At 39.2% G+C, this 26,138-nt stretch overlaps 1 protein-coding gene across 1 annotated transcript in view; it reads left to right on the top strand.

The window, feature by feature from the left end:
• Positions 1 to 433: 433 nt before the first annotated feature.
• Positions 434 to 26,138, top strand: part of LOC127418778 (beta-catenin-like protein 1) — a 56,031-nt gene continuing 30,326 nt past the window's right edge. Inside the window, exons 1-11 of the mRNA XM_051659595.1 lie at positions 434 to 562; positions 4,313 to 4,504; positions 6,951 to 7,057; positions 7,207 to 7,351; positions 9,018 to 9,110; positions 10,500 to 10,593; positions 12,926 to 13,017; positions 13,406 to 13,478; positions 15,827 to 15,885; positions 18,287 to 18,435; positions 20,756 to 20,937. Of these exons, the coding sequence (XP_051515555.1) occupies positions 533 to 562; positions 4,313 to 4,504; positions 6,951 to 7,057; positions 7,207 to 7,351; positions 9,018 to 9,110; positions 10,500 to 10,593; positions 12,926 to 13,017; positions 13,406 to 13,478; positions 15,827 to 15,885; positions 18,287 to 18,435; positions 20,756 to 20,937 (1,216 nt within the window). The 5' untranslated portion in view covers positions 434 to 532. The remainder of the gene's footprint in view (positions 563 to 4,312; positions 4,505 to 6,950; positions 7,058 to 7,206; positions 7,352 to 9,017; positions 9,111 to 10,499; positions 10,594 to 12,925; positions 13,018 to 13,405; positions 13,479 to 15,826; positions 15,886 to 18,286; positions 18,436 to 20,755; positions 20,938 to 26,138) is intronic.

Genomic DNA, 26,138 nt, shown 5'->3' with positions numbered 1-26,138 from the left:
AAACAACTAGATTATTTACACTATATTTGAAATATTTATTCCTACATATTTTTCATGCACTATTCTAAAGAATAATACACAGTATGTACAGTAAGCTGGTAGTACACAACCCTAATTTGGTTTTATCAGTTGGAAAACTTTGAGATATAGTGTGTGTACAAAGAGAAATGTAGGTCTTCTTAAACACATCTAACAAACTCTGAACAAGCCAAACAGCACAGAACAGACCAGGAGAGATAGTAGTTTTGAGGTAGTGAATTGAAAACAATCTTATCAACTGGTGATAAATGCAACATTGCCAAAGAAGGTATAGATCTAGAGATTTTTTTGGCCATTCCTCACAAGCTTTCTGAACTTTCTTTAGCGTGTTACAGTTCATCCTCCGCAGCTGTAGATGTCGGTGGGGAGTGTTTGTACCCTCGTGTCTCGCACCGATCATTTCCGTGAAGAACAGAAGTCAAGTAGTTTCCTGAGCGTGTGTTGCGTTTACACACTTATAGATTTGAAGGATTAAAAACACACCGAGTTCATCATGGATGTCGGAGAGCTGTTGAATTATCAGGTACAGACGGGTTTAATGTGTTTGAGTGATACCAGCTTTGTTTTGTTCTGCGAATGTCTGTATAATAGTCTATATTTCAAACCTGTATAACGGAGTTCTTTTTCATTTAAAATGATTTAAATGTGTTTAAGATCATATTTTGATTTAAAAAGAACATTCTTTTCCGGTTTGTTATTGACGTTCTCATTTATCATGGTAATACCATGTTATTGGCAGAGGTGTAGCTACGGGACAGGCAAGCCAGGCAATTGCCTGGGGCCCCAAACTGGGAGGGGGGCCCCTTCCCCCCCTAGGGCGACAATAACAGTTGTTTACTGAAACGACACTTGAAACCAATGATTGGCAATGCTTTGCAGAATAGAAAGACATTTTCGATTTTATGGATTCTCATATGTTGACTTCACATTTCTTTAGAAAAGATTGTGTTGTCTTTCAGTTTTCCTCTAAATAATGCAATCTGAATCGCAAGAACGCTATTAAACGCTCATTCGGTGTGCTACATATATACAGAAAGAGAGAGTGGCACACATAGAAGAGAGTTATTACATCATAGCTGGTTCATTTTTCTGTTGAGTTTAGATTAACAACTTCTGCAATGGATTAGATAATATATTTTGAATCAAAAGAGTGGTTGCCAGCTTTTGAACCTATATGTTACAAAAATTAATGATTGTTAGTGAAAGATAGTAGCTTATATGCTCTGCTTTCTTCACATCAACACCTCATATTAAGAAAGAGGCCCCAGAAGGGTCAGAATGGCCCTCTTTTTTTTTCCGCCTAGGGCCCCCAGATTCCCTAGAATCGCCTCTGGTTATTGGACAATGTGAATACCATGGTATACCAATCAGCCACGACATTAAAAGCACCTGCTTAATATCATGGACCTCCCCCTTGTGCCGCCAAAACTGCTCTGACCCGTCGAGGCATGGACTCCACAAGACCTCTGAAGGTGTCCTGTGGTATCTGGCATAAGGTGACCAGATTTCTGAAATGATAAACGGGGACATTTCAAGTTCAGTGTTCAATAGGTCATTGAAATTTCATGTTACTTATTAAAAAAAGGGGACAAATCGGATGGTTCTGGTGCTGAACTATGCACTGTAAAAAAATTATTTTGGTTAAACTTAAAAAGTAAGTAACAAGGGGCCTGTGTAGCTCAGCGAGGAAAGAAGCTGACTACCAACCCTGGAGTTCATGAGTTTGAATCCAGGGTGTGCTGAGTGACTCCAGCCAGGTCCCCTAAGCAACCAAATTGGCCTGGTTGCTAGGGAGGGTAGAGTCACATGGGGTAACCTCCTCGTGGTCGCTATAATGTGGTTAGCTCTCAATGGGGCGTGTGATGAGTTGTGCATGGATGCTGCGGTGGATGGCATGAAGCCTCCACATGCGCTATACCTCCACGGTAATGCGCTCAACAAGCCACGTGATAAGATGCGTGGATTGACTGTCTCAGACGCGGAGGCAACTGAGATTCGTCCTCCGCCATCCGGATTGAGGCGAGTCACTACGCCACCACGAGGACTAGAGTGTATTGGGAATTGGGCATTCCAAATTGGGGAGAAAAGGGGGAGGAAAAAAAAGTAAGTAACCTGGTTGCCTTAAAATTTTGAATTCATTTAAAATATCATTTTTATAATGAAATAAAATAAAGAATAATTTGAATAAAAAGGTCTAGGAAACCAACAATTAGTGGAATTAACTATTTTATTTTATTTTTTACAATTTATTTCGGGTATATGTTAAAACAACAAATGAGTAAATATGTGAGAAGGTGCTTCCTTTAGTCAGTGTGTGAATATTACTAGTGCGAGAGGGAGGGCGAGGGAGTGGTGGGCCGATAGCGCTAATATACACAACACACACTGATTAAAAATAAAATTGTTGATTTTATTTGTTCATCTGCGGGGATTAATTTGACTACTTTTCACCAGCATGTTACAGTTTGTGCAGTCTGTGCGGGAATTCCCGCATTATGAAGACCAAACTTTCAGGAACGTTTTACACTGTGCAGTACAATCCCGCGCCAAATTCAGAACCTGTTATAAAATACATAACAATATAATTTTATAACATAAATTGCTAGTATGTGCCTTACTTTGAAGCTTATAACAATGATGATAATTCTCTTCAATTGCCTGGTCCAGTTCTTAATGGCCCAACCAAGTAATCAGTAAAGGAAGATGAATGAATTGAAGCTGCTATAGCGAGCAGCCCCCTCTGTTGGTCAAAATAAACAGCACACGGTAGGCTTTGCTGCTCAGACTTTCTTGCAATGTAATATTTCACTATGAACGCTGTCTTGAATGCTCGGGAAAAACAGGGACATTTCCGGGGACAGGCCACCAGAAACCGGGACTATTACCGGAAAACGGGGACGTCTGGTCACCAAGACGTTAGCAACAGATCCTTCCTGTAAGTTGCGAGGTTGGGCCTCCATGGATCGGACTTGTTGGTCCAGCACATCCCATAGATGCTCAATCGGATTGAGATCTGGGGAATATGGAGGACAAGTCAACACCTTGAACTCTTTGTCATGTTCCTCAAAACATTCCTGAACAATTTTTGCAGTGTGGCAGGGTGCATTATCCTGCTGAAAAAGGCCACTGCCATCAGGGAATACCGTTGCCATGAAGGGGTGTACGTGGTCTGCAACAATCTTTAGGTAGGTGGTACGTGTCAAAGTAACATCCACATGAATGCCAGGACACAAGGTTTCCCAGCAGAACATTGCCCAGAGCATCACACTGCCTCTGTCTGCCTTCTTCCCATAGTGCATCCTGCTGACATCTCTTCCCTAGGTAAACGACGTACACACACCTGGCTGTCCACATGATCTAAAAGAAAATGTGATTCATCAGACCAGGCCATCTTGTTCCATTGCTCCATGGTCCAGTTCTGACGCTCACGTGCCCATTGTAGGTGCTCTGACCGATCTGCCACTACACAGCCCCATACTTAGCAAGCTGTGATGCACTGTGTGTTCTGACACCTTTCTATCATGGCCAGCATTACGTTTTTTCAGCAATTTGTGCTACAGTAGCTCTTCTGTGGGATCGGACCAGACGGACTAGCCTTTACTCCCCACGCCTTGGGCGCCCATGACCCTGTCGCCGGTTCACCGGTTGTCCTTCCTTGGACCACTTTTGGTAGGTACTAACCACTGCATACTGGGAACACCCCACAAGACCTGCCGTTTTGGAGATGATCTGACCCAGTCATCTAGCCATCACAATTTGACACTTGTCAAAGTCACTTAGATCCTTACGCTTGCCCATTTTTCCTGCTTTCAATGAATAAAATTCAAGAACTGACTGCCTAATACATCCCACCCCTTGACAAGTACCATAGTAACTATATAATAAATGTTATTCTCTTCACCTGTCAGTGGTTTTAATGTTGTGGCTGATCAGTGTATATAAATAGCTAGTTATTCAGTACTATTGTGTAGCATATATATCATTATCTGTCAAGAAGGATTGCCATATTAATAAACCATGATTTTTACTTGGTACTCCTGGGGACTTTAAAGACTACAATGGTACCACCTTAGTAAATGTTAAAAAACATGCTATATTTCCTTGGCACCATGTACTGTAGTACCATGGTACGTTTTGGTAGTTTACAGTCTTGACACTTAATAAACCTATGAAATGTTGGATCAGATTTCCAGTTCTGCTGTGATCTGGAGCTCATGGTCAAATGTACCATGGATTTATCTCACCCTTACTGTCAAGTGATCTCATTTTCCAGCCCGATCGAGGTGCTAAGAGAACCAGAGAGGAAGACCGCCATGAAGAGTCAAGAACTAAACACAGGCCAGCCGGCCGAGAGTCTGGACGGGCTCTGCTGAAGGGAGAACCAGACATTGAGGAGCAGGGAGGAGGAGAAGAGGGCGAGAAGATTCTCGAGAGACTGATGGACCAGGATGGAGAAGAACCAGAGGTGAGACCAAACTGATATGGGTTTACTTTACACATACGTTGAAGAGGCTATTGCCCGATGATTGGGTTCTACTAGTCATAATAATAATAATAGTTTGCTAAAGGGCGAGTTCGATTTGACAGTAACCTCAGATCATTAACCAGCACTTAATTGCTGTGAAACATTTTGCAAGTTTGGTAATTGATCATTATTTTTATGTTATAGACAAAATTATTGGCAGTATTATAAATCTTTTCTGTCTTGCCAATTTTAGAGCAATTTTACATGATTCGATTGAAAGCAGGCATTGAAACGTACAATAGAAAAGATATATAACTGTTGTACTTTTAAATGTGGCACGGAAAAGCTTATTGTTTGATTTGGAAAAAATCAATGTGATATTAACTGCTTCGGTAACACTTTACAATGAGGTTCTTTTTGTTAACATTAGTTTTTGTACTAGATATCATGAATTAGGGGTGCATTGCGATTCTCAGACGATTCTGAATTGATTCTCAAAAGAATCAGAATCGATTCTGAGTTTAGTTGAAACTGCGGCGGCGCAGATATAGAAACAATGACACGCATTAAGCGCATACACTAAAGACCGGCACACAAACACGACTGTTTGCAGACAAGGGGCGAATTCCAATCAAAAGTGATCATCCCTATTCCCTACTAACTACAGAGGACAAAGCTCTTGATGTGGGCACTCTAAAGAGAGCATGGCATTACAGTTTGAATGTACCTTTCACTAAAACTCTTGCACAATCTCCATTTCATTGGCTTTTGCTTATTGCCAGTTACTCGCTTGTTAGGACAGTGCGCACACATACTGGTAAGGGTTTGAAATCCATTGTAGTGTTTGCGACGGGGTCGTGTGATCATCATCTCGCAGAGGAAACAGATGGAACAGTGCATACGAGATGCTTGATAAATTTCTGATGCAACAACTGCACTATTTAAACCACTTTTCTATCACCTGTGGAGGTGAGGAGAGGAGAAGCTGACAGCTGCACTCTCATAGAAGTAGATATTTCAACATCCAGTTGTGGTTATAGTAAAAAATTAAAATACAGTCTGTGAAAACGTATTTGCTCCCATCCTGATTTCTTCTGTTTTGGTGTATATCTCATACTAAATTGTTTCAAAAATGTAAACAAGGTCTAACATATAACAAAGGCAATCTGAGTAAACACAAAATACAGTTTTTAAATTATAATGTTATTTACTGAAGCAAAAAAGTTATCCAGTACCAACTGGGTTACTAAATCCCCAAATCTATGAAACTGCATTCATAATGGGGTTCAGCTGGACTAGACACACCCAGGCCTGATTACTGCCAGCCCTGTTCAATCAAATCAACAACTACATAAAACTTTTTCAGCAGCATGAAGTTGGCTAAAAGGTCTCACCCAGTAGCACACCGTGCCAAGGTCTAAAGAAGGTCTGGGAAGGGTTACAAAGCTATTTCAAAGGCTCTGGCACTCCAAAGGACCACAGTGAGAGCCATTATCTCCAAATGGAGAAAACTTGGCACAGTAGTGAATCTTCCCAGAAGTGGCCGACCTTCCAAAATTCCTCCAAGAGCACAGCGATGACTCATCCAGGAAGTCACAAAAAAGCCAAGGACAACATCCAAGGAACAGCAGGCCTCTCTCGTCTGAATTTTGCCAAAACACACCTTGATGATCCTCAAAGCTTTTGGGAGAATGTTCTGTGGACGGATGAGTCGAAAGTGGAACTGTTTGGAAGACGGGGGTCCCGTTACATCTGGCGTAAATCAAACACAGAATTCCACAAAAAGAACATCATATCTACAGTCAAGAATGGTGGTGGTAGTGTGATGGTGTGGGGATGCTTTGCTGCTTCAGGGCGAAACATGAATTCTGCTCTCTACCAGAAAATCTTAAAGGAGATCATCAGTCATCAGTCCGTGAGATTGAAGCTCAAGCACAACTGGATTATGCAGCAAGACAATGATCTAAAGCATAGGAGTAAGTCCACCTATGAATGGCTCAAAAGAAGCTAAATTAAAGTTTTGGAGTGACCTATTCAAAGTCCTGATTTGAACCCGATTAAGATGCTGTGGCAGGACCTTAAACGGGCATTTCATGCTTGAAAACCCTCCAATGTGGCTGAACTAAAGTAGTTCTGCAAAGAAGATTGGGCCAAAATTCCACCACAGCGTTGTGAAAGACTGATCTCCAGTTATCAGAAGCATTTAGTTGCAGTTGTTGCTGCTAAAGGTGGCACAACCAGCTATTAAGTTTAAGGGAGTAGTTAGTTTTTCCATGTGTGATATACTGTAGGTATTGGATAACTTTTTGCTTCAATAAAAAAATAAAAATACAATTATAATATATATATATGAGTCATAGTAAATTTCTATTGTTATGAGCACCAAGCGTTAGCAAGTTTGGTACAGAATATCATCTCTTGACCTTGTGACCTGCTGTGCAAACAGGGGGAGCTTGTGGATGAGAGCACAGTGAAGAAAATGATCCTGACCTTTGAGAAGAGATCCTACAAAAACCAGGAACTGAGAATCAAGTTTCCGGACAACCCCGAGAAGTGAGTTTCACAGAATAACGTCAATTTAACACTTTATTCACTGTGCACTTTAAATGTGAAATAAGACACTCAAACAAACAATTCACTTCAGAATTCACACTTGCTCAGTGACTCGCAGAGAGACATGACCTCACTTCCTGTTGTTGCAGATTCATGGAAGCAGAGCTTGATCTGAATGACGTCATCCAGGAGATGCATGTCATCGCTACAGTTCCAGAGCTGTATCATTTGCTGGTGGAGCTAAATGCCGTTCATTCTCTGCTCGGTCTCCTGAGTCATGACAACACTGATATCCTGATCATCACTTGACTTTCAACAACTTTACATTAATGCAATAAGCTACAAGAGGCGGTCTAATACAGTGATTTTACCATGGTTAAGGAAAACGCCTTACTGTGGAAAAGTCACTGTAAAGTACAGTCTCTCGTGAGGTGTTGTTTTTATAAAACTGCTGCATCAGTAAGATAATAAGGGACACTAGTGTAATGAGCTAAATTGCTGATTGCTTACTTTTAGGAATGCATGATGCAGTATATTGGTTATCATATCGATATTGGCCAATATTAGCTTTTTTTTTTAATTACATTTTTTTTTTTTTTTTTTATAATTGGTATTGGTCTAATAAGGCTGATATTAAAAGCAGAAAATATCAGGGCATATATATATATATTATTATTATTATTTTTTTTAATTTTAAACAGTAAGATATTATTATTTCTGTTCTCTATTCTGTCTATTCTACTCTCAAAATGTATGCATCCTTACTACCGTTCTTTTGATGTTGTAATGCCTAATTTCACTTGAATTCATTTCACAATTATGGATTGGAGCTCTAGTGTGAACAAACAAAAAAACAATTCAGAACAAAAAAAATTATTGGTTATCGTCCATAATTAATAAAGTACTGGTTATAAAAAAATTATTTGTTATCAGCCTAATAAAAAATATTGATTAGCCAAAAAAACCATCCATAAAGGAAAAAGTACCGGTTATCGGCCTTAACCAATTTTTTTTTTTTTTTTTGTTTTTTTTTTAAATCGTCTGTAACGAAAAAAGTACATGGCCTCATTTCCCAATAACGATCAATCTTAACGGTTAAGAACTTTTTCTACGAGCGATTTTACGAATGCTCATTATTTTTTACCAGCGTTTCCCAAAACTGCACTTAACATGAACATGCGAGGACACGCTTTAAAGGAGCAATATGTAATATATTTACTGTACTAAAGCATAAAATTATCATAATATGTTATCAGAGATTTAGGAAACATGCTAAGTTGAAATACTGGCTTCTCTGAAAACAATGCTACAGCCAGTATATTCTACTTTGAAATGTCCATTCCGGAATTTCTGTTTGTGTTTTGGCCTGTGTGATCCCACCCACTGCCCATTTCCCAACAGTATTTCAACACCTCCGGGTTGCCAGATTTGAAACAAGTTAGCGGGCAAACACAGCGCGCTGCAGCCATGGAAGCCAGCAATACATCTAGCTAACATTGACCGAGTTATACAAAATCCACATGAGCTGGTTTATAATTTTCAAACAATAAAAACATTGCAAACGTATACATTAGCTGATCAACTTACAGTGTAAGGCTTGTCGCTTGCCATTGTCAGTTTGCTCGTTCCTGTTGCGTGTCCTCAACCAGGCAAACTGCGTGAGCTTCAACTCTGGGGAGGAGGGGTCAAGGACGACAACTCACGTCAATATTTTAAATTTGGACTGCAGTACCCATTTTAAACGCTTGATGTCAATGTTACATATTGCTCCTTTAAGTGCTACTTAAGAGAGTCGCTGTCCATGAGACAGTGCTGAAATGTGAACATAATGCTGCTTGTCATTGTAACTTCATTATATTTGTGTGTAACTTTACAATAATTTGTAATTTACCTTGCTAATTTTGTTTAAAAATATAACATTTTGGTCCATATCATAAGTCCTTAACATCAATCACATATCAGCATTGCTGTGGTGGATCTACTGCAGGAGCTGACCGACATCGACACCCTTCACGAGAGCGAGGAGGGAGCGGAGGTGCTCATCGATGCTCTGGTACAAAAATATTTATTTCATACTTAGATAATAAACATCATCAGTGGTGTTAGAGGAGCTTACAGGCTGATTCACGAGCGTGAGAGGGTTAGAGTCCAACAGCACACAATTAGATTGTTATGAGCAAAATGACATGATTTACTTTATGTGAGAAATTTAGCTGTTTATTGGCTTGATATTTTCAGATTCAACACACAGAGACAGAGAGAGAGACAGCATTAATATTCAGGCTGTTATTATGGTTATGCAATCAGACAGTTTGTGTCAGGAAACAGAAAGAGTACACGAGCAATCAGAGTTTGATTGAACTGTATGGGTCTGATTGCATCCAGCTAGTATGTAAGTTTATGTGCATTCAAGAAAAAGCATTTACATGCCAGAATAAGTATTTATATAGACATCTCTAAAGCACTGTTTCGGATGCTCAGAAATAGAGAACACATTGCATTTCAAACTAGTTTTGAAAACTTATGCATTTTACTCAATCTGTGCATTTGGACTGTTCGTTTTGTTGGCCCTCATTCATAAAATATGAGCAGAAAGAAATTCATTGTAAATTGGTTGTGCAACCACAGGCCACTTTCAATTCAATGCAACAATTTACATAAGAAGGGTTTTGTGAATGAGTTACACTAACATTTGTTCAACTTTTGTTTAATGGAGGCCTAAAATTGTTTTGATTGTAACTTTTTATATTAAAATAAATGTATATGTTTAATGCTAAATGTAATAGTTAATTAATTAAATAGTTTAGTTAGTTAATACTGCTGTTTATCACTATATTTTTGATTAAGTTACGTAAATACGTCAAATGTTGTGTTATGATGATTTGATTTGATTTTAATTCTGATTCATTTTGATAAATTCAGTTATAAAGTCCATTTTGCGTACTTATGAAAGTAGTCCTCTCTTAGCTAATGCTGTAAATTAAACGGGGGACTTTCTAACGTGGCACATTGCGAAAATGGTGCATTTGTGGGCCCAAACAATGCAGTTCAATTGCTATTTATTTAACAGATAATAATCAACACAACCAAAACTGAAGTACATCTAAAGTAGAAGTAAAAGATCAATCTTGGGATTTTAAGAATCGATATCGGGATTATTCAACCAAAGACCACGATTAATTGGAAATTCATTATTTTTACCCAGCACTTATTCCAACATGTCGCCCAGTTTAACTCCTAAACAAAGTTTTTACAGTTGAATAATTTACAAATGCTTTCCAAATAGATTTGACTGAACTGTTAAAAAGAACCTGTCCAAAAGAGCGATTTGTTCACAAATCGGACATCACGATTTCAAATGCAACAACAAGAAGCAAAACACATGTTGTTTACTTTTAGCTACTTTTCGCGTTTTAATTTTGTTTGTTTGTTTGTTTGTTAGTTGGAGGGTCAGGTCGTCGCTCTCATGGTGCAGAACATGGAACGTTTAGACGAAACAGTGAAGGAGGAGGCAGATGGAGTTTACAACACTTTAGGTAAGACACAACCTGGCCAGGAACTGGCTAAAATCACAAGCTTAAAGGAATGTTCCGGGTTCAATACAAGTTAAGCTCAATCGACAGCATTTGTGGCATAATGTTGATGTTTTCGGAATGCTGTGTCAAGTTTTAAAAATACGGATCCGAATAATTAGACTTAAGTCGCGAAACTAGTGTAAATACGCGCTCTTTATGAGCTTTCTTTAGGAACGTGCATTAAAACATTTGCAGTATTTGTGGTGTTGCTTAGTTATATGTCAATATCACTGTGAATATATCATCAATATTAACAATACACCAATACAAAATTTGTGTGCCGATACGATATACGATTATTTAGAAAAACATCTGCTTGTTTCAAATCACTGATCATTTTTTACATAAATGAAAAAGAAATTTCATCAATAACTTTATTCATTGTCTCTACATGTCCTCCATGTTTCAGAGTACCTGGTCTAAGTTATAAGCAAAATACTGAAATAAAAAGCACAGTATTAACTGAATTGTGAAAGATCAAGCTGAAGCAGCCTTCACTTTAGGTGATATTTCACCTTTAACAGTAGATTCACCTGGTGAAATTCAGGCTGTGCAAAGCTTAGAGACTTTGTTGTCATTGTCACCCAATTCAAAGTAATTCTACACAAGTTGTAGGCTAACTGTCTGACACGTTTTCCTGCTCCCTTTTGACAGGAAATAATCAGCTCTGAATATTGGTTGTTTTTTTCTCCCCAATTTGGCATGCCCAATTCCCAATGCGCTCTAAGTCCTCGTGGAGGCGTAGTGACTTGCCTCAATCCGGGTAGCGGAGGACAAATCTCAGTTGCCTCCGTGTCTGAGACGTCAATCCGCGCATCTTATCACGTGGCCCGTTGAGCGCGTTACCGCGGAGACGTAGCGCATGTGGAGGCTTCACGCTATTCTCCGCGGCATCTACACACAACTCACCACACGCCCCGCTGAGAGCGAACCACATTATGGCGACCATGAGGAGTTTACCCCATGTGACTCTACCCTCCCTAGCAACCGGGCCAATTTGGTTGCTTAGGAGACCTGGCTGGAGTCACTCAGCACATCCTGGATTCGACTCCAGGTGTGTTAGTCAGCGTCTTTACTGGATGGGCTGCCCAGGCCCCTCCAATTATTGACTGTTTTTAAACAATCAATCGATATTAACATTTTCAGATAATTTAATTTATTGACCGATACTGATTTTTAGCTGATACATTGTTGCATCTCTAGTAGTGGTCAACCGATATGGGTTTTTCAGTAGCCGATACCGATATCTAGAGAGCAGGATGGCCGATATAAATGCAGATAAACATAATACAATTAAACAACAGCAAATCACATGCGCACAATGTTCGAAATTTCAGATCATTGCATTTATCGTCCAATACAAATTTTTAGCCGATACATTGTTGCAGCTCTAGTATGTTTTTTTTTGTTTTTTTTCTCCCAATTTGGAATGCCCAATTCCCAATGTGCTTTTAAGTCCTCATGGTGGTGTAGTGATTCGCCTCAATCCAGGTGGTGGAGGGCGAATCTCAGTTGCCTCCGTTTCTGAGACCGTTAACCCGCACATCTTATCACGTGGCTTGTTGAGCGCATTGCCACGGAGACATGGCGCGTGTCCCACCGAGAACGAACCACATTATAGCGACCACGAGGAGGTTACCCCATGAGACTCTACCCTCCCTAGCAACCGGGCCAATTTGGTTGCTTAGGAGACCTGGCTGGAGTCACTCAGCACGCCCTGAGATTCGAACTAGCGAGCTCCAGGGGTGGTAGCCAGCGTATTTTACCACTGAGCTACCCACGCCCCCGTTTTTATTTATTTATTTTTTATTGCCCGATACCAATATCTGGCGTGCCAGATATAAATGCCGATAAACATATTACAATTTAACAACAGCGAATCAGATGTACACAAAGTTTCTAAGGTGAAACACTTACTTTATCCAACATTAATTCTAATTTGCTTAAACTTGAAAACAGAAATGATTTACTATCAATTGACAAATCTATTGGTAGATTTTGGAACTGAGACAAGGGAAAGTTAACACTACTGTTTATCGACCAAGTGGTCAAAATAGTAAATTACTGTCCGATTAAGCGGCCTGGTCGATATGTCGATTTATCACTAATCTCTAGTCAATATTCAATATATCATCTGTAGTATGGATGTGTTCTCCTCTCACTGCAGGGTGTATGTCAGTTATCATGGCAACTGGGTGAAGCAGACATCGAAAAAACTAGGTCACAACACGTGATTCACAAATGTATGTGTTTATGACTAGCTTGGAGTTCACTGTTTCTTTCTGTCTGTCAGCTGTGATTGAGAACATGGCCGAGTTTCGGCCCGGTCTATGTACAGAAGCTGCTCAGCAGGGTTTGATGCAGTGGCTGCTGAAGAGAATCAAGGTAAGACATCCATCACACCTGCTTGGGTAACATCACAACAAAAATGTGCGTTATCTCAATTATATTGGAATTATATAATTAGGGGCTTCCACAAACACTTTGAACCAATAGTTGACGTCAGCTCGAGTGAAATTGGGTTTGTGTTGATGGTGGATTTTAGATCTTCGTAAGCGCTGTAGGCATCGCGCAATCATTCGCAGTTTTTATCCTCGTGAGGTGAAATCCCCCCAGATTTAAAACAAGAGCATCATGCTGCTGCAGTTGGAGTTTTAATGCTCTCGAATGTCGCGCATGATTCCAACAGCTACACTGACAACAGAAACACAGGCTTAACGGGACTCTGCTGCCAAACCAATTGAAAATGTGCGTTTGTTTCTTTCCCAAACAGGCCAAGATGCCTTTTGATGCCAATAAGCTGTACTGCAGTGAAATCCTCGCCATTCTTCTGCAAAACAATGACAGTAAGTTTAAAAAGACATTTAAAAAGAGAGAGGAACTGCTTTGAGTGAGTTATCCAGCTTTTCTACTGTAACATAAAGAATGTAAAAGTTGGAGATTAGGAGTAAATGCAGGCAAAAACAGACAAGACAGCGTTAGTTTATGACATTATGTGCAGTCATTACTTTATGCTTTGCTACATATATTTAGAACTATGATCACCTAAATAAAAAGTGAAATAAACATAAACCATTTCAATATTTATTGTGTGAAAATGATTTCCAAGTTGACAAAAGTGTCAGTGAAGAGCATGCTTAAGATGAAATATGAGACAAGTGATGTTTGAAGAAAACAAAGAGAAAAATTCAAGGGAAATTTTACTCGTGAACAGAATATTTTTTTTGAGCATCATTTCAAATGAAGCTGTATTTTTGCCAAATTATGCAAAAAGTGTGAAATTATTTAATTGTGTGTATTTAGGATACATAAAATGTTAGCTACAGATAAACCTTAGCCAGTCAAAGGAGTCGGCTAGTTCATAAAAATAAAAAAACGTAAGAAAATGTAATTTCCATCATCGTCACTTCCAGCACAGAAATGTATTACAGTTTTTCTCATTTGCTAAGACACATTTCCTGAAACCTATAAAATAGTTCTCAAAACTATAACCACAAAATCAAAACTACAAACTCAGTTGTTGAAACCTCAAACTTTTAGGACAAAATCAAACACTATATTCAAAATGTTATTATTTTTGATCTAATTCAAACTTTCCTTCAAATGGCTCACAAAACCATCAAATACACAGATACACAACGTTCATTACACACTCTGAGATATTTTAAAAACAATACAATAATGGCATCTTCAGTGAATTAAATAATTTACTGATTATAATACATTTTATGCAGAACATAAACACAGCGAAGTTCAAAACATTCCTGATTACAGAATGTTAAAGGGATAGTTCACCCAAAAATAAAAATTCTCTCATTATTTACTCACCCTCATGATATCCCAGGTGTGTATGACTTACTTTCTTCACCAGAACACATTTGGAGAAAATTAGAAATATATCGTAGCTCAGTAGGTCCTTAAAATGCAAGTGAATGGTGATTTCACTTTTGAAGGTCCAAAAATCACAGACAGTCAGCATAAGTGTCATCGATACGACTCCAGCTGTTAAATTAATGTCTTCTAAAGTGACACGATCACTTTTGGTGTGAAAAAAGATCACATTTTAAGTACTTTTTTAACTCTAAAACATCGTTTCCGGTAAGCTTCACGAGAGGTTGGAGTTCACGCTGTCTCTTGTGTGACGTATTCGCGTTGTCATGATACAGATGTAGTCTCATTTAATCTTTCCACTCGGTTGAGACATCCAGGATGAGCACACAAACGCACCATTGTGAGTAAAGAAACAGATAAATACAGATCTAAACCAAAACCAACCAAGCTACTGTACAGCGTTCCTCCTTCTCACTTGTAAACAGCGCTGCTCTTCCGGCTGTGACACACGTGCGTCAGTTCTCATGTGTTTCAAATGCCAATGCGATGACGTCACACGCATGTACCGCTGCGACCGGATATTTATCTTTTTCGCACCAAAAGTGATCGTGTCACTTTAAAAGACATTAATTTAACCACTGGAGTCGTATCGATGATGTTTATGCTGAATGTCTGTGATTTTTGGAGCTTCAAAAATCGGATCACCATCCATTTGCATTTTAAGGACCTACTGAGCTGAGATATTTTTCTATTTTTCTTCACATGTGTTCTGGTGAAGAAAGACAGTCATACACACCTGGAGTATCATGAGGATGAATAAATAATGATTTGGGTGAACTATCCCTTTAAAACAGATTGTACAATAACAGTACAGTACATTTTTTCTTTTTATGATGGATTAGATTTTTTAACAGTTGGTGTCCTGTGAAAAAGTCACATTTATTGTTATTTTGAGACTTTACTTTTTAGAAGTCCACAGTGCTGAAAGTCCCTGAAGTTGAAGAAACACCCATATACAGTTTAATGACCGCAGAAGAGATCTAAACAAAATTGCTGAAATGAAATGTATTTGACACTATCAAAATATTGAAAAGTATTTTGAGTGAATTCTGTGATTCATGTTTAATACCCTGCAGATGTGTCTCTTTGTCTCCTGCTCTATAGTGTGTGTGTGTGTGTGTGTTTTGTATTGATATTCTTGTGCTATGGTGTGTAATTTTCCTCTTGGTCTGGTTTTCAAAGCTCACTCTTTCTCTTTCTCTCTCTTTTCAGGGCATTATGAGCTAACATTTATCTTCTTTTCACTTTGTCTCTCTCTCTCACTAATTTCTCCCCCGTCTCTCTCTCTCTCTCTCTTTCACAGAAACAAGGGAGCTGTTGGGGGAAATGGACGGTATTGACGTACTGCTGCAGCAGCTTTCAGTAAGACCCTCTGTCTGTCTTGCGCTCTGTCACTCTCTTGTCTCTCAGAGCAGAAATCCTCCTTAAATCAGCAGTTGTGTGAATTCTCAGTCTGTGAGGTTCTTCAGAGTTCATCATGACCTAGGTCTCTCTAACACCGCCATTAAATGTGCATTTGGCTTTGTGCCAAAAATTGGTGAGCTGCCTACATAGCATTTTAAGACATTATAGGTGTTCTCCCATTGCAAAGGCTGATACAAAAGGTACAAGCAATTATCAATCGAATCGAAATGTTGATTATAATTATATTTCATTCAGTTTTGTAACGCTGTTTGTTTTGATGCACTAAAAAGAATCGGTTCATAAGAGTAATTTTTTTGTCGGATTACACTGGATGCACTCTCTGTTTTGTTTCACTGAAAAGAATCGGTTCATAAGAGTCATTTGTTTGTCGGATTACACTGGATGCACTCTCTGTTTTGTTTCACTGAAAAGAATCGGTTCATAAGAGTCATTTGTTTGTTGGACTACACTGGATGCACACTCTGTTTTGTTTCACTGAAAAGAATCGGTTCATAAGAGTCATTTGTTTGTCGGATTACACTGGATGCACTCTCTGTTTTGTTTCACTGAAAAGAATCTGTGCATAAGAGTCATTTGTTTGAATCAGAATAAACGTGCTGGATGTTGTTGTGTTCCGCCAGCGAGGACAAACTCATTTGAAAGATGTACTTGCCATATTTTTTTTCTTTTGCCGTGGGGCTGTCGATTCTGCATCTGGGGAGCACCACAGTGCAAGAAACTGCCGTTTCGCATGAAGCCGAGAAGTTAGTACAGCTTTTGTTTTGTGATGTTTTTGAACCTGTGCTTGAGCGTAACATCATCCGTCTGCAGCACTGGCGCAGGCGTACTTGCGTACGAAGAAATGTGATTAAAGCGTTTACATGCCAGTATGAAGCGATTAAATAGGAGCACTCGAGATATCATCACTCTGATTATTAGCATAATTGCAATATCACAATCGCAATATTCTGTTTACATGAGCAACAGTTTAATCGCAGTATTGCATTAATCGCATTATGAGGGTGCATGTAAACGTAGCCAGTGAGGCACTTACAATGGAAGTGAATGGGGGCCAATCCATAAACGTTAAAATACGTTTTAAAAGTATAGCCACAAGACATAAACAATATAACATGTTTTTTGTGTGTCTGTGTGCGTGATTAAATCACTTATTACCATTTCTGTGTAAAGTTATCCAATTTTACAACTGCATTGCCAAAACGACGTAAAACTGTAAACCCTAAAACAGCCGTAAAAGCGATTTAAACAACTTTACAGCTCAAATAATACACGAGTTTTAACAGAAATATTAATGTAAGTGTTTTTATAAAATTATAAACTTTAAATTTCTGCCTTCAAACCCTCCAAAAATTGGCCCCATTCACTTCCATTGTAAGTGCCTCACTGTAACCTCCATTTTTGCTTTTGTAAAGAAAAGGAGGGACGAGTCGAAATTATTTCCTGTGGTACTCAGCATTTTGCCACAAATGCTGTCGATTGAGCTCAACTTGCATTGAACCCAGAATGTTCCTTTAAATGTACTACTTTACCCAATATTTGTTTTTGAGGCTCATTATAATATCATGTTGTTAGCTTAGCAACATGCTAACGTAGAACTATAATGGAATTAATTGCGTGTTTCAAGTGCCCTGTGTGTAAAGCTTGCTTGGGCGATTTTCACGAAACCTGTCAAGAAAATGTCCTGGTCATATTTAAGCCCGATCAATCAATATACATTATACAGTATGTTGCGTAAAGAAAACAAAGCCTACAATTAGGACCATTAAGATTTCCTGCATTGTGACATTATTTTCAGGTCACTTAAGCACATTCTAACCCCTGTTCATTACTGTAATGCGTCTGGACATTTTACTTTTAATATTCCCATTGATTTTAGTGGGAATTGTCATTACTGTAACACAGATATGTTTTTACTGTATTACATAATTAAAATCAGTGAAATGAAAGGCAGTTCCAGATTAGAGCTACTATGATATACTGTATATACACTTTTCAGTTTAAATATAGAAGAGAATATCATAATGACCATCTTTTTTGCATTGCCCTAATGAGAGTAGGAGCTAAAATGTACGTAACCATCTGCTTATGTGGAGTGTTTCAAGTCAGTCACTTTTGAGGTTTCATTTAACTTGGGATGCTGCTTTAGAAGGGAGCTGCCTATGTAGACAGTAGACATCAAGGTAGCTCATTAGGTTTTGGACTGTAGTTATTGTTGAAGTTTTCCAAGATCATGCCGATGCAAATCTATTTAATCAGATACATGTTAAAAACTTTTATTTAATTTTTTTATTCGTCATTAACAACGTGTTTTAATCAGTTATTAACGTTTTCATCACAGGTGTTTAAACGTCATAATCCATCCACGGCAGAGGAACAGGAAATGATGGAGAACTTGTTTGACGCTCTCTGTTCCTGCCTCATGCTGCCGGCCAATCGCGATCGATTCCTCAGGGGGGAGGGGCTTCAGCTCATGAACCTCATGCTCAGGTCTGTTTCTGATTGGTTGGGAGAGTGAATGCACTTTTAATGTTAAATTCCTAAAGGAAAGCACTGATAGGCTGGTCCCACCTTTGTTAACTGTTCACTCTGACTCGAGGAAATTGCAAAGTCAGACAGTCAGATTGGAGCTTGCTCATTTTGAAACAGCTCTTGCCATTTTATGTCAAATGAAAATGCAGACTCACTGAATCAATATCTTATTACAGACATGCAAAATTCTCCTTTAAATCCTGGAGAGCCACATTTAATTAATAATTTCAGTGATCTGCATGAGAGAGATCACACTCGTATCAATATAGTGTTGACGTCTCACACCAGAAATGTTTGAGTATTAGTTAAATATTCATTTGTTTGTTTGGATTTTCCAAAGACTCACTTTTTCTATAAAGGTTTAATCGATTAATAGATTCATTTGAAAATGTATTGAAATTTATTTGATATTTCATTTTCAATCACGTCACTTTTTCTGTATTTTTATAGAGTCTCCTAAAAACGTTCATTTTATATTTTTATTTTATTTTTGTTTTTTTATCTTTTAGTTTTTTGTTTTTTTTTTATTGTCACCTTTCTCCGTATTTTAATACATTTTTTTTATTTTCAATTTCACATAAAACATTTTAATAAAATACATTTTTATTTTATTTTATTTTATTACCCCGATTTTTCTCTCTTTCTCTTCTGTTTCGTCTTGACGTGTGAAATATTTTCCTGCAGTGTAGATAAACGGTGTCGTTTGTCATTGGCGAATGAATGAAGTGCCAGTATGATGGACAGCTACATTTCCCTTGAGCATGGCTGTTATAGTCAGTCATCGTCTTTACTGTCAACTCTCTGGAGAAACTCAGTTTTCATGGTGTTTATATCAGTTTCCTAATTTACACACAAGAGGCCTTGGGGTTGTTCATTAATTATTTTTTCTAACCTGTCTGTTTAAATTCATATTTATTTATTTTATTTATTTATTGGATTTCCCCCCCCGCTTTTTCACCCAATTTGGAATGCCCAATTCCCAGTGCGCTTTTAAGTCCTCGTGGTGGCGTAGTGATTCGCCTCAATTGCTTGTTGAGCGCGTTGCCACGGAGACATAGCGCGTGTGGAGGCTTCACGCCATCCACCGCGGCATCCGCGCTCAACTCACCACGCGCCCCACCGAGAACGAACCACATTACAGCGACCACGAGGAGGTTACCCCATGTGACTCTACCCTCCCTAGCAACCGGGCCAATTTGGTTGCTTAGGATACCTGGCTGGAGTCACTCAGCACACCCTGGGATTTGAACTAGCGAGCTAGCGAACTCCAGGGGTGGTAGCCAGTGTATTTTACCACTGAGCTACCTGTTTAAATTCATATTTAACAGAATGGCCCAAATTGTTGTGGTTTAAATCATCATTTTAAATTGCATTTTCAAATAAAAGTGTTGGGGAGCAACTAACTAAAGGCAGCCATGCTACTAACTGACTATATTTTTCAGAGGTGTGACAGGAGCTGTTTGCAAAATACTTGAGTTTTTCCTGTAATAATCAAATCAAAAAGTTGGGGTGTTCTCTCATGAGCTGAGAGAATTTGAACATACTTTTGTAAACTGGGCCTTAAGGGGGTCGCACACCGGACGCATTTGGCGGACCACATGGCGCGTTCTAAAATTCGAAAGAACTGTTTTCAGTGAAGGTACACACACTGCCGCTCGCCATCTGTCAGTGGCGCCCAGCTACGACTCTGGAGGCTGCTCAAATTTCTGCCGTGCCACGGAGCGCAACTTGCATTTTTCCGTTAAATTCGACCCAAATCCATTTCAAAGGACATTATTTACTGTGGCGTTGATTATCCTTGAAGAAGGGAAAAACCATGGGAACTTTTGTGTGTAATGTCTGCTTCCTGAACCGCATCGACGTGCCTTGTGTTTGATACCTGTCCCGTCTCCTAGCTGCGACGCGGCGCTTCTCGTCCAGTGTGCGACATCCTTTTCATTTAGATTTATTACATGTATTTAGTGCACATTTATGCATTCAAGTTGATGCCGACACCAGATTTGAGAGTCTCATTGATTTTGTGCCAGGAAAATACTGCTTTGATTTTTAAATAATTGATATTTTTCCCATAAATAACATCAATGTAGTTTGCTACTTTTTGTTAGTAACTTGTAGTGTAGCTAACTACTTTATCGTAAGTGTAGCTTGACTGTAGTTTATCTACTTTAAATATGAGTTGCGCGTAGCAACAATTTCAAAGTCGCTTCCTCAGTGCTGCCAAATAAAGAGCTGTGATTGGTCCCGTTTCATTGTGTGGATCTTCATGATCTTTGTCCAGGGAGAAGAAGATGTCTCGGGTCAGCGCTCTGAAGGTTCTGGACTATGGAATGATCGGTCCAGAAGGTTCTGATAACTGTCACAAGTTTGTGGACATCCTGGGCCTCCGAACGATATTCCCCCTGTTCATGAAGACGCCCAAGAAGATGAGGAAAGTTGGAATATCAGACAAGGAGCATGAAGGTTTGTAGAAATCCCTGACTTTAAATATAAAACTTCAGTGTATAAGAGGACGTTCAGACCGAATGTGTTTTTGCGCTTAAAAAATTTAGACGTGATGCAACAAATGAGAAGACCATGCTGGTGTTTCAAACATGTTTTAAAAAGCTAAAGATTTTTTACTTGACACAGTGTCTAAAAAATGCAGCGCTCCTGCGCAGTGAAAAATCTGCCAGACGCGGCACATGTTTACATTGAAAAACGATTGAAATACAACGCAAATGTACGCCAAAACGCATTTACTCTGAAAGACCCCTAGCTCTTCCTGCACCAGTTATGTTACAGACATGTTGAGGAGTGGTGCGCTATTACTTTTCTAAGTGGTCTGATTTACGATTGTTTGCCTGGTGGATGATAAGATGGGTAAAAATATCTCATAGACTTGTATTGAAAAAGGGACCTGAGCCATATCTAGAGACAAGAATATCACAGAAACTTGAGGGTGGACTCTTAAGTTAAGAGTAAACTCATCGTAACCACTAGAGGTAGACCGATATATCGTTTTACCGATTAATCGGTGCCGATATTTGCTTTTTGGAATTATCATTATCGTCAAAAATCGATTGCGATAGTTTCAGATAGTTTTTTCCATCATTTCTTCATTTCAAAATAAGAGTCCCTGGTGTGTTTCAGGCTTGTTTATATTTAAAAGTCCCACGTTATGCACCAAATCTTCATTTGTTTCTGGTTATTTTGGGGATTTTGGTTGAACATTAAACTGCATCTGGGATTTTATTCATTTAGCACTCTTTTGACTGTGCCCGTCATAGTAAGGAAAGAATACGATTATTTTTTGACATTCAATCAATCAATTTTAAAAACTATCTGCCGATTAATCGGTTATCGGCCTTTCCCACCAACTTAGTTATCCATGATCAGTCGACCACTAGTAACCACCCAGAACACCCTGGCAACTGCATACATTTTCCCATTGGCAAGCACCACTCATATTTCCTTCCAAAAATATAGAAATGCAGCCTTGGTTACATCAGCAGAAAACAAAAGCTGTTTCAGAGGCGGAGAAAGTTATTACATTTTGATGACAAACATTTGAATAACATGCACTTACGAACTGTACACAAGAACAACAGCAAAGTTTGTAAAAAGCATAAATAGAGCTAAATTTGATATCATGTTGCCATGAATCTCCGATAAAGTGTTTTTACCTCCATGAACAACCAGCCACTTTTATTTTCAACTCAAATGGTTTGTTTGGTTTCGTGCAAGTCCCGAAATCTATTATTTTCTCTCCTATATTCTCTGTTTTGCCTGAAATCTAATACATTTTTCTCACCACTATATTATTCTCTTAGAAAAATGGATTTAGTTTGGCAGAGTTGCTCAATTAGCAGGAAACACACACACACATCACACACACACAGAGGCGTTTTAATATCACAAGGAGTCCACAGTAATATCTTTTTCTCAGCCATTATTTACAGTTCAGTCGGCAGTTTATTCCACAGGGACTGAACTCTGCGCCGGCTGCCGTTATTGTTTTGCCACAGCGGTACAAATAACCATCTCCTCACACCATTCTTAATGGTTTTTAAAGCCCTGAAATGAGAGAATCAGAGATAGAGGCTGCATCCCAATTTGGCTTCTTCTACTACACATTAAGTCTCTTACACACTAGAGAAAGCTCTGATGCAGCATATGATGGATAGAAATGCATATGAAATAGACCTTTCTTCAGGGTAGATGTCAAATTTAACTGTACAAGAATAAACTCAAGGCTGTGAGGGATAGATTTACCGTCTGCTCAGTAGGTTCTTCTGTTTTAGCGAGTCTGTGTGTTTTCTAGAGGTTTTCTCCAACAAATATTTTGTTGGCAGAAGAATCGACATCAGGGTACGCAACAGTACAAGTGTATCGACGCCCTTAGAGGTACATACTTTGCTGGTGATGGGCAAGTGCATACTTTTTTGAGTATGTAGTAAGCCAATACGGCATTATTGGGAAGTACAACTAACCATACAATATGCTTTTTTATAACATAGAAAATGCATCCCAAACCGCACACTTCTTCACTATTCTGCGTCATTTTGTAGCGGAGCGAGTAGAATGTTTACACTGAAAGTGCAACAAAAAGAAGTGTTCTACGAGTACCCGGATGATGCACTTCTTCAATCATCAAAACGAAGTGTGGAATGTTGGACACTTCATGCACTCAGTGCAAGCGGAAGGGCCGGACTTACTTGGCTACATTGCTGGTTTGACAAAACACTTGTAAATAATGGAGAATATAGCAACTACATCAGTGAAGACAGTATCTCACAAATGTAAGTTGAATGCTTTATCATCATCCCACTCTGTGTGAATATGAACTTTGTTTGAGATGCAATTGTTCAAGAGGTTGGCTAACATGCTAAAGCTAGTGGCAACACATCACATGCGCCTAAAATGTCACTTCCGTCAGCTGTTAAACTGAGAATTAAAAAACCATAAAGTGTTCCATTTGGGGCAGGAATATACTTTGAAAATTCATGCACTTCATGGCTGAGTGCATAGTGTATGTTGTAAGTGCACAGTGTATAGTGCGCCATTTGGGACAGAGCTAAAATCCCTAGGTCGCATACTTCTTTGCAATTGAATGTAAGTGTTAGCATCTAGCTAAACTCATTACCATGAATTAATTATTACTGTAAGGTTCATACATTTATTAACTTCTGTGGCCACTTTGGCCCACGTTCCTTGTCATCCTGAAAAACATTCAAACGTGCATAGAAGCACACTACGATAACCCACCCCAAATGGTATGCCATCCAAGCACCTTTGGCATGCCATTTTCATCATGCTACACTGTAAAATGTGGTAACCTGCTATTTTTTACCTTAAGGAGCTTTTTCTACTTCATCTAACTCTTAAAATTGGTTTTGTTGGTGTAATCTTTTTGTGGATTCAGTGATGTTTAATAGTTTAACCAGTTACCAGTAATTTAGATTTTACTAAATGAAGCACAATTTATTTTGCAGTAGTTTGAATCTTGCAACCTATTTAGGACGGATAGTATATGAAATGGTATGCAGGCAGGAGGAGAGACGGACAGATACTGCCGGTAATTCTCTGAACACCTGAGCTGGTCTGTGCTCTGATAGTCTTCAGCAGTTGACAGTACAGACCCGAGGTGTTTAAATCATGTATGTCGCTGTTCAGTCAAGCGAGGAGAGATTGTACTCAACATCTCAACGTTCATCAGGGAGGCAGAATACATACATGGAGAGTATGAAAAGCAACTCCAAAAAGCCACTCGCAGACAGCGCCTTACAAATGGACAAACGTGTCTAAAAACATCTGGTTATCATTCTATCACTTTATTAAAGGAATAATTATTTAAGTTACAAATTTGAAGATAAAAAAAAGAAAGAAATGCAATTTAATGATGTTTGAGTTTTTGGACATTTTTGTTTATTTCAGTCTGGACCACTTCCATCAAATGAATACTAACTTGAATACTTGAATGATACTTTATTGATTGTACACAGTTTAAGCATCTGTTGGCGTCGGCTGTAACTCCCCTGGGGTAACAGAACAGATTCAGCAGGATTATTACAACATTATATAACATTTCTGACAGTACGACATGCAACAGTTGTTCAATTGCTTAATAGATTAAATGAAAACTTATTGAACTCCAAATACTGAATATCAGGTGGTAAATCAAGAACAAGATTCATTACACATTGAAAATAGGAATTCCAAACTGGCAATCGATTGTAGTCTGAGAGCACAGAACAACAACACTTAGAGAAAACTAAAAGGCAAGCCGTCATATGAGAGGTGAAGCAGAGGGATGGAGGGTGTTAAGTTGCAGCTTGCATCCATGCTATAAAAAGGCAGCTGAGAGAATGAATGAAGGGAAGACTTATAAAGGACTACTTTTTTTTTTGATTTTCTCCCCTTTTCTCCCCAATTTGGAATGCCCAATTCACAATGCGCTCTAAGTCCTCGTGGTGGGTAGTGACTCGCCTCAATCCGGGTGGCGGAGGACGAATCTCAGTTGCCTCCGCGTCCGAGACCGTCAATCTGCGCATCTTATCACGTGGCTTGTTGAGCGCATTAGCGTGGAGACCTAGCGCGTGTGGAGGCTTTACACTATTCTCCGTGGCATCCACGCACAACTCACGCGCCCCACTGAGAGCGAGAACCACATTATAGCGACCACGAGGAGGTTAATCCAACGTGACTCTACCCTTCCTAGCAACCGGGCCAATTGGTTGTTTAGGAAGCCTGACTGGAGTCACTCAGCACGCCCTGGATACGAACTTGCGACTCCAGGGGGTGGTAGTCAGCGTCTTTACTCGCTGAGCTACCCAGGCCCCCTAAAAAGGACCACATTGATTGGAGTCTGAATTGTATTGGTTGACACCATGGTCAGCTGAGCATCAGCTGATTGCAAGCTGACTAGCGTGACCAGCCTGAACTGACGCTACACTTGACAGAAACGCCCATGTCATATTTCACTTCAAAATAAAGAAATACAATTTTGTATAATGAAATTAAAGCCTCTTTTAGGACCATTACAATTGACAATTAAACACATTTTACTCCTAAATTCTTGAGCATGAACTGCCCTTTTAAGGTCCTGCCACAGCATCACAATCGGGTTCAAGTCAGGACTTTGACTAGGCCACTCCAAAACTTCAGTTTAGCTTCTTTTGAGCCATTCAGAGGTGGACTTACTCCTATGCTTTAGATCATTGTCTTGCTGCATAATCCAGTTGTGCTTGAGCTTCAACTCATGGACTGATGACCGGACGTTCTCCTTTAGGATTTTCCGGTAGAGAGCAGAATTCATGTTTCGCCCTGAAGCAGCAAAGCATCTCCACACATCACACTACCACCACCATGCTTGACCGTAGGTATGATGTTCTTTTTGTGGAACTCTGTGTTTGATTTACGCCAGATGTAACGGGACCCCTGTCTTCCAAACAGTTCCACTTTCGACTCATCAGTCCACAGAACATTCTCCCAAAAGCTTTGAGGATCATCAAGGTGTGCTTTGGCAAAATTCAGACGAGAGAGGCCTGCTGTTCCTTGGATGTTGTCCTTGGCTTTTTTTTTTTTTTTTACTTCCTGGATTTAGCTCTCTCTCTCTTTAGCTCTCTCTTTAGCTCTCTATCTGTCTAGCTACAGTAAATGTACACTCAAGAAAATGGAAATGT

This window comes from Myxocyprinus asiaticus, chromosome 28 (genome assembly GCF_019703515.2).
Source record: "Myxocyprinus asiaticus isolate MX2 ecotype Aquarium Trade chromosome 28, UBuf_Myxa_2, whole genome shotgun sequence".
NCBI classification, from domain to species: domain Eukaryota; kingdom Metazoa; phylum Chordata; class Actinopteri; order Cypriniformes; family Catostomidae; genus Myxocyprinus; species Myxocyprinus asiaticus.
Note: the sequence above shows the minus strand (reverse complement) of the source record. Positions and strands in the feature narration are given on the sequence as shown.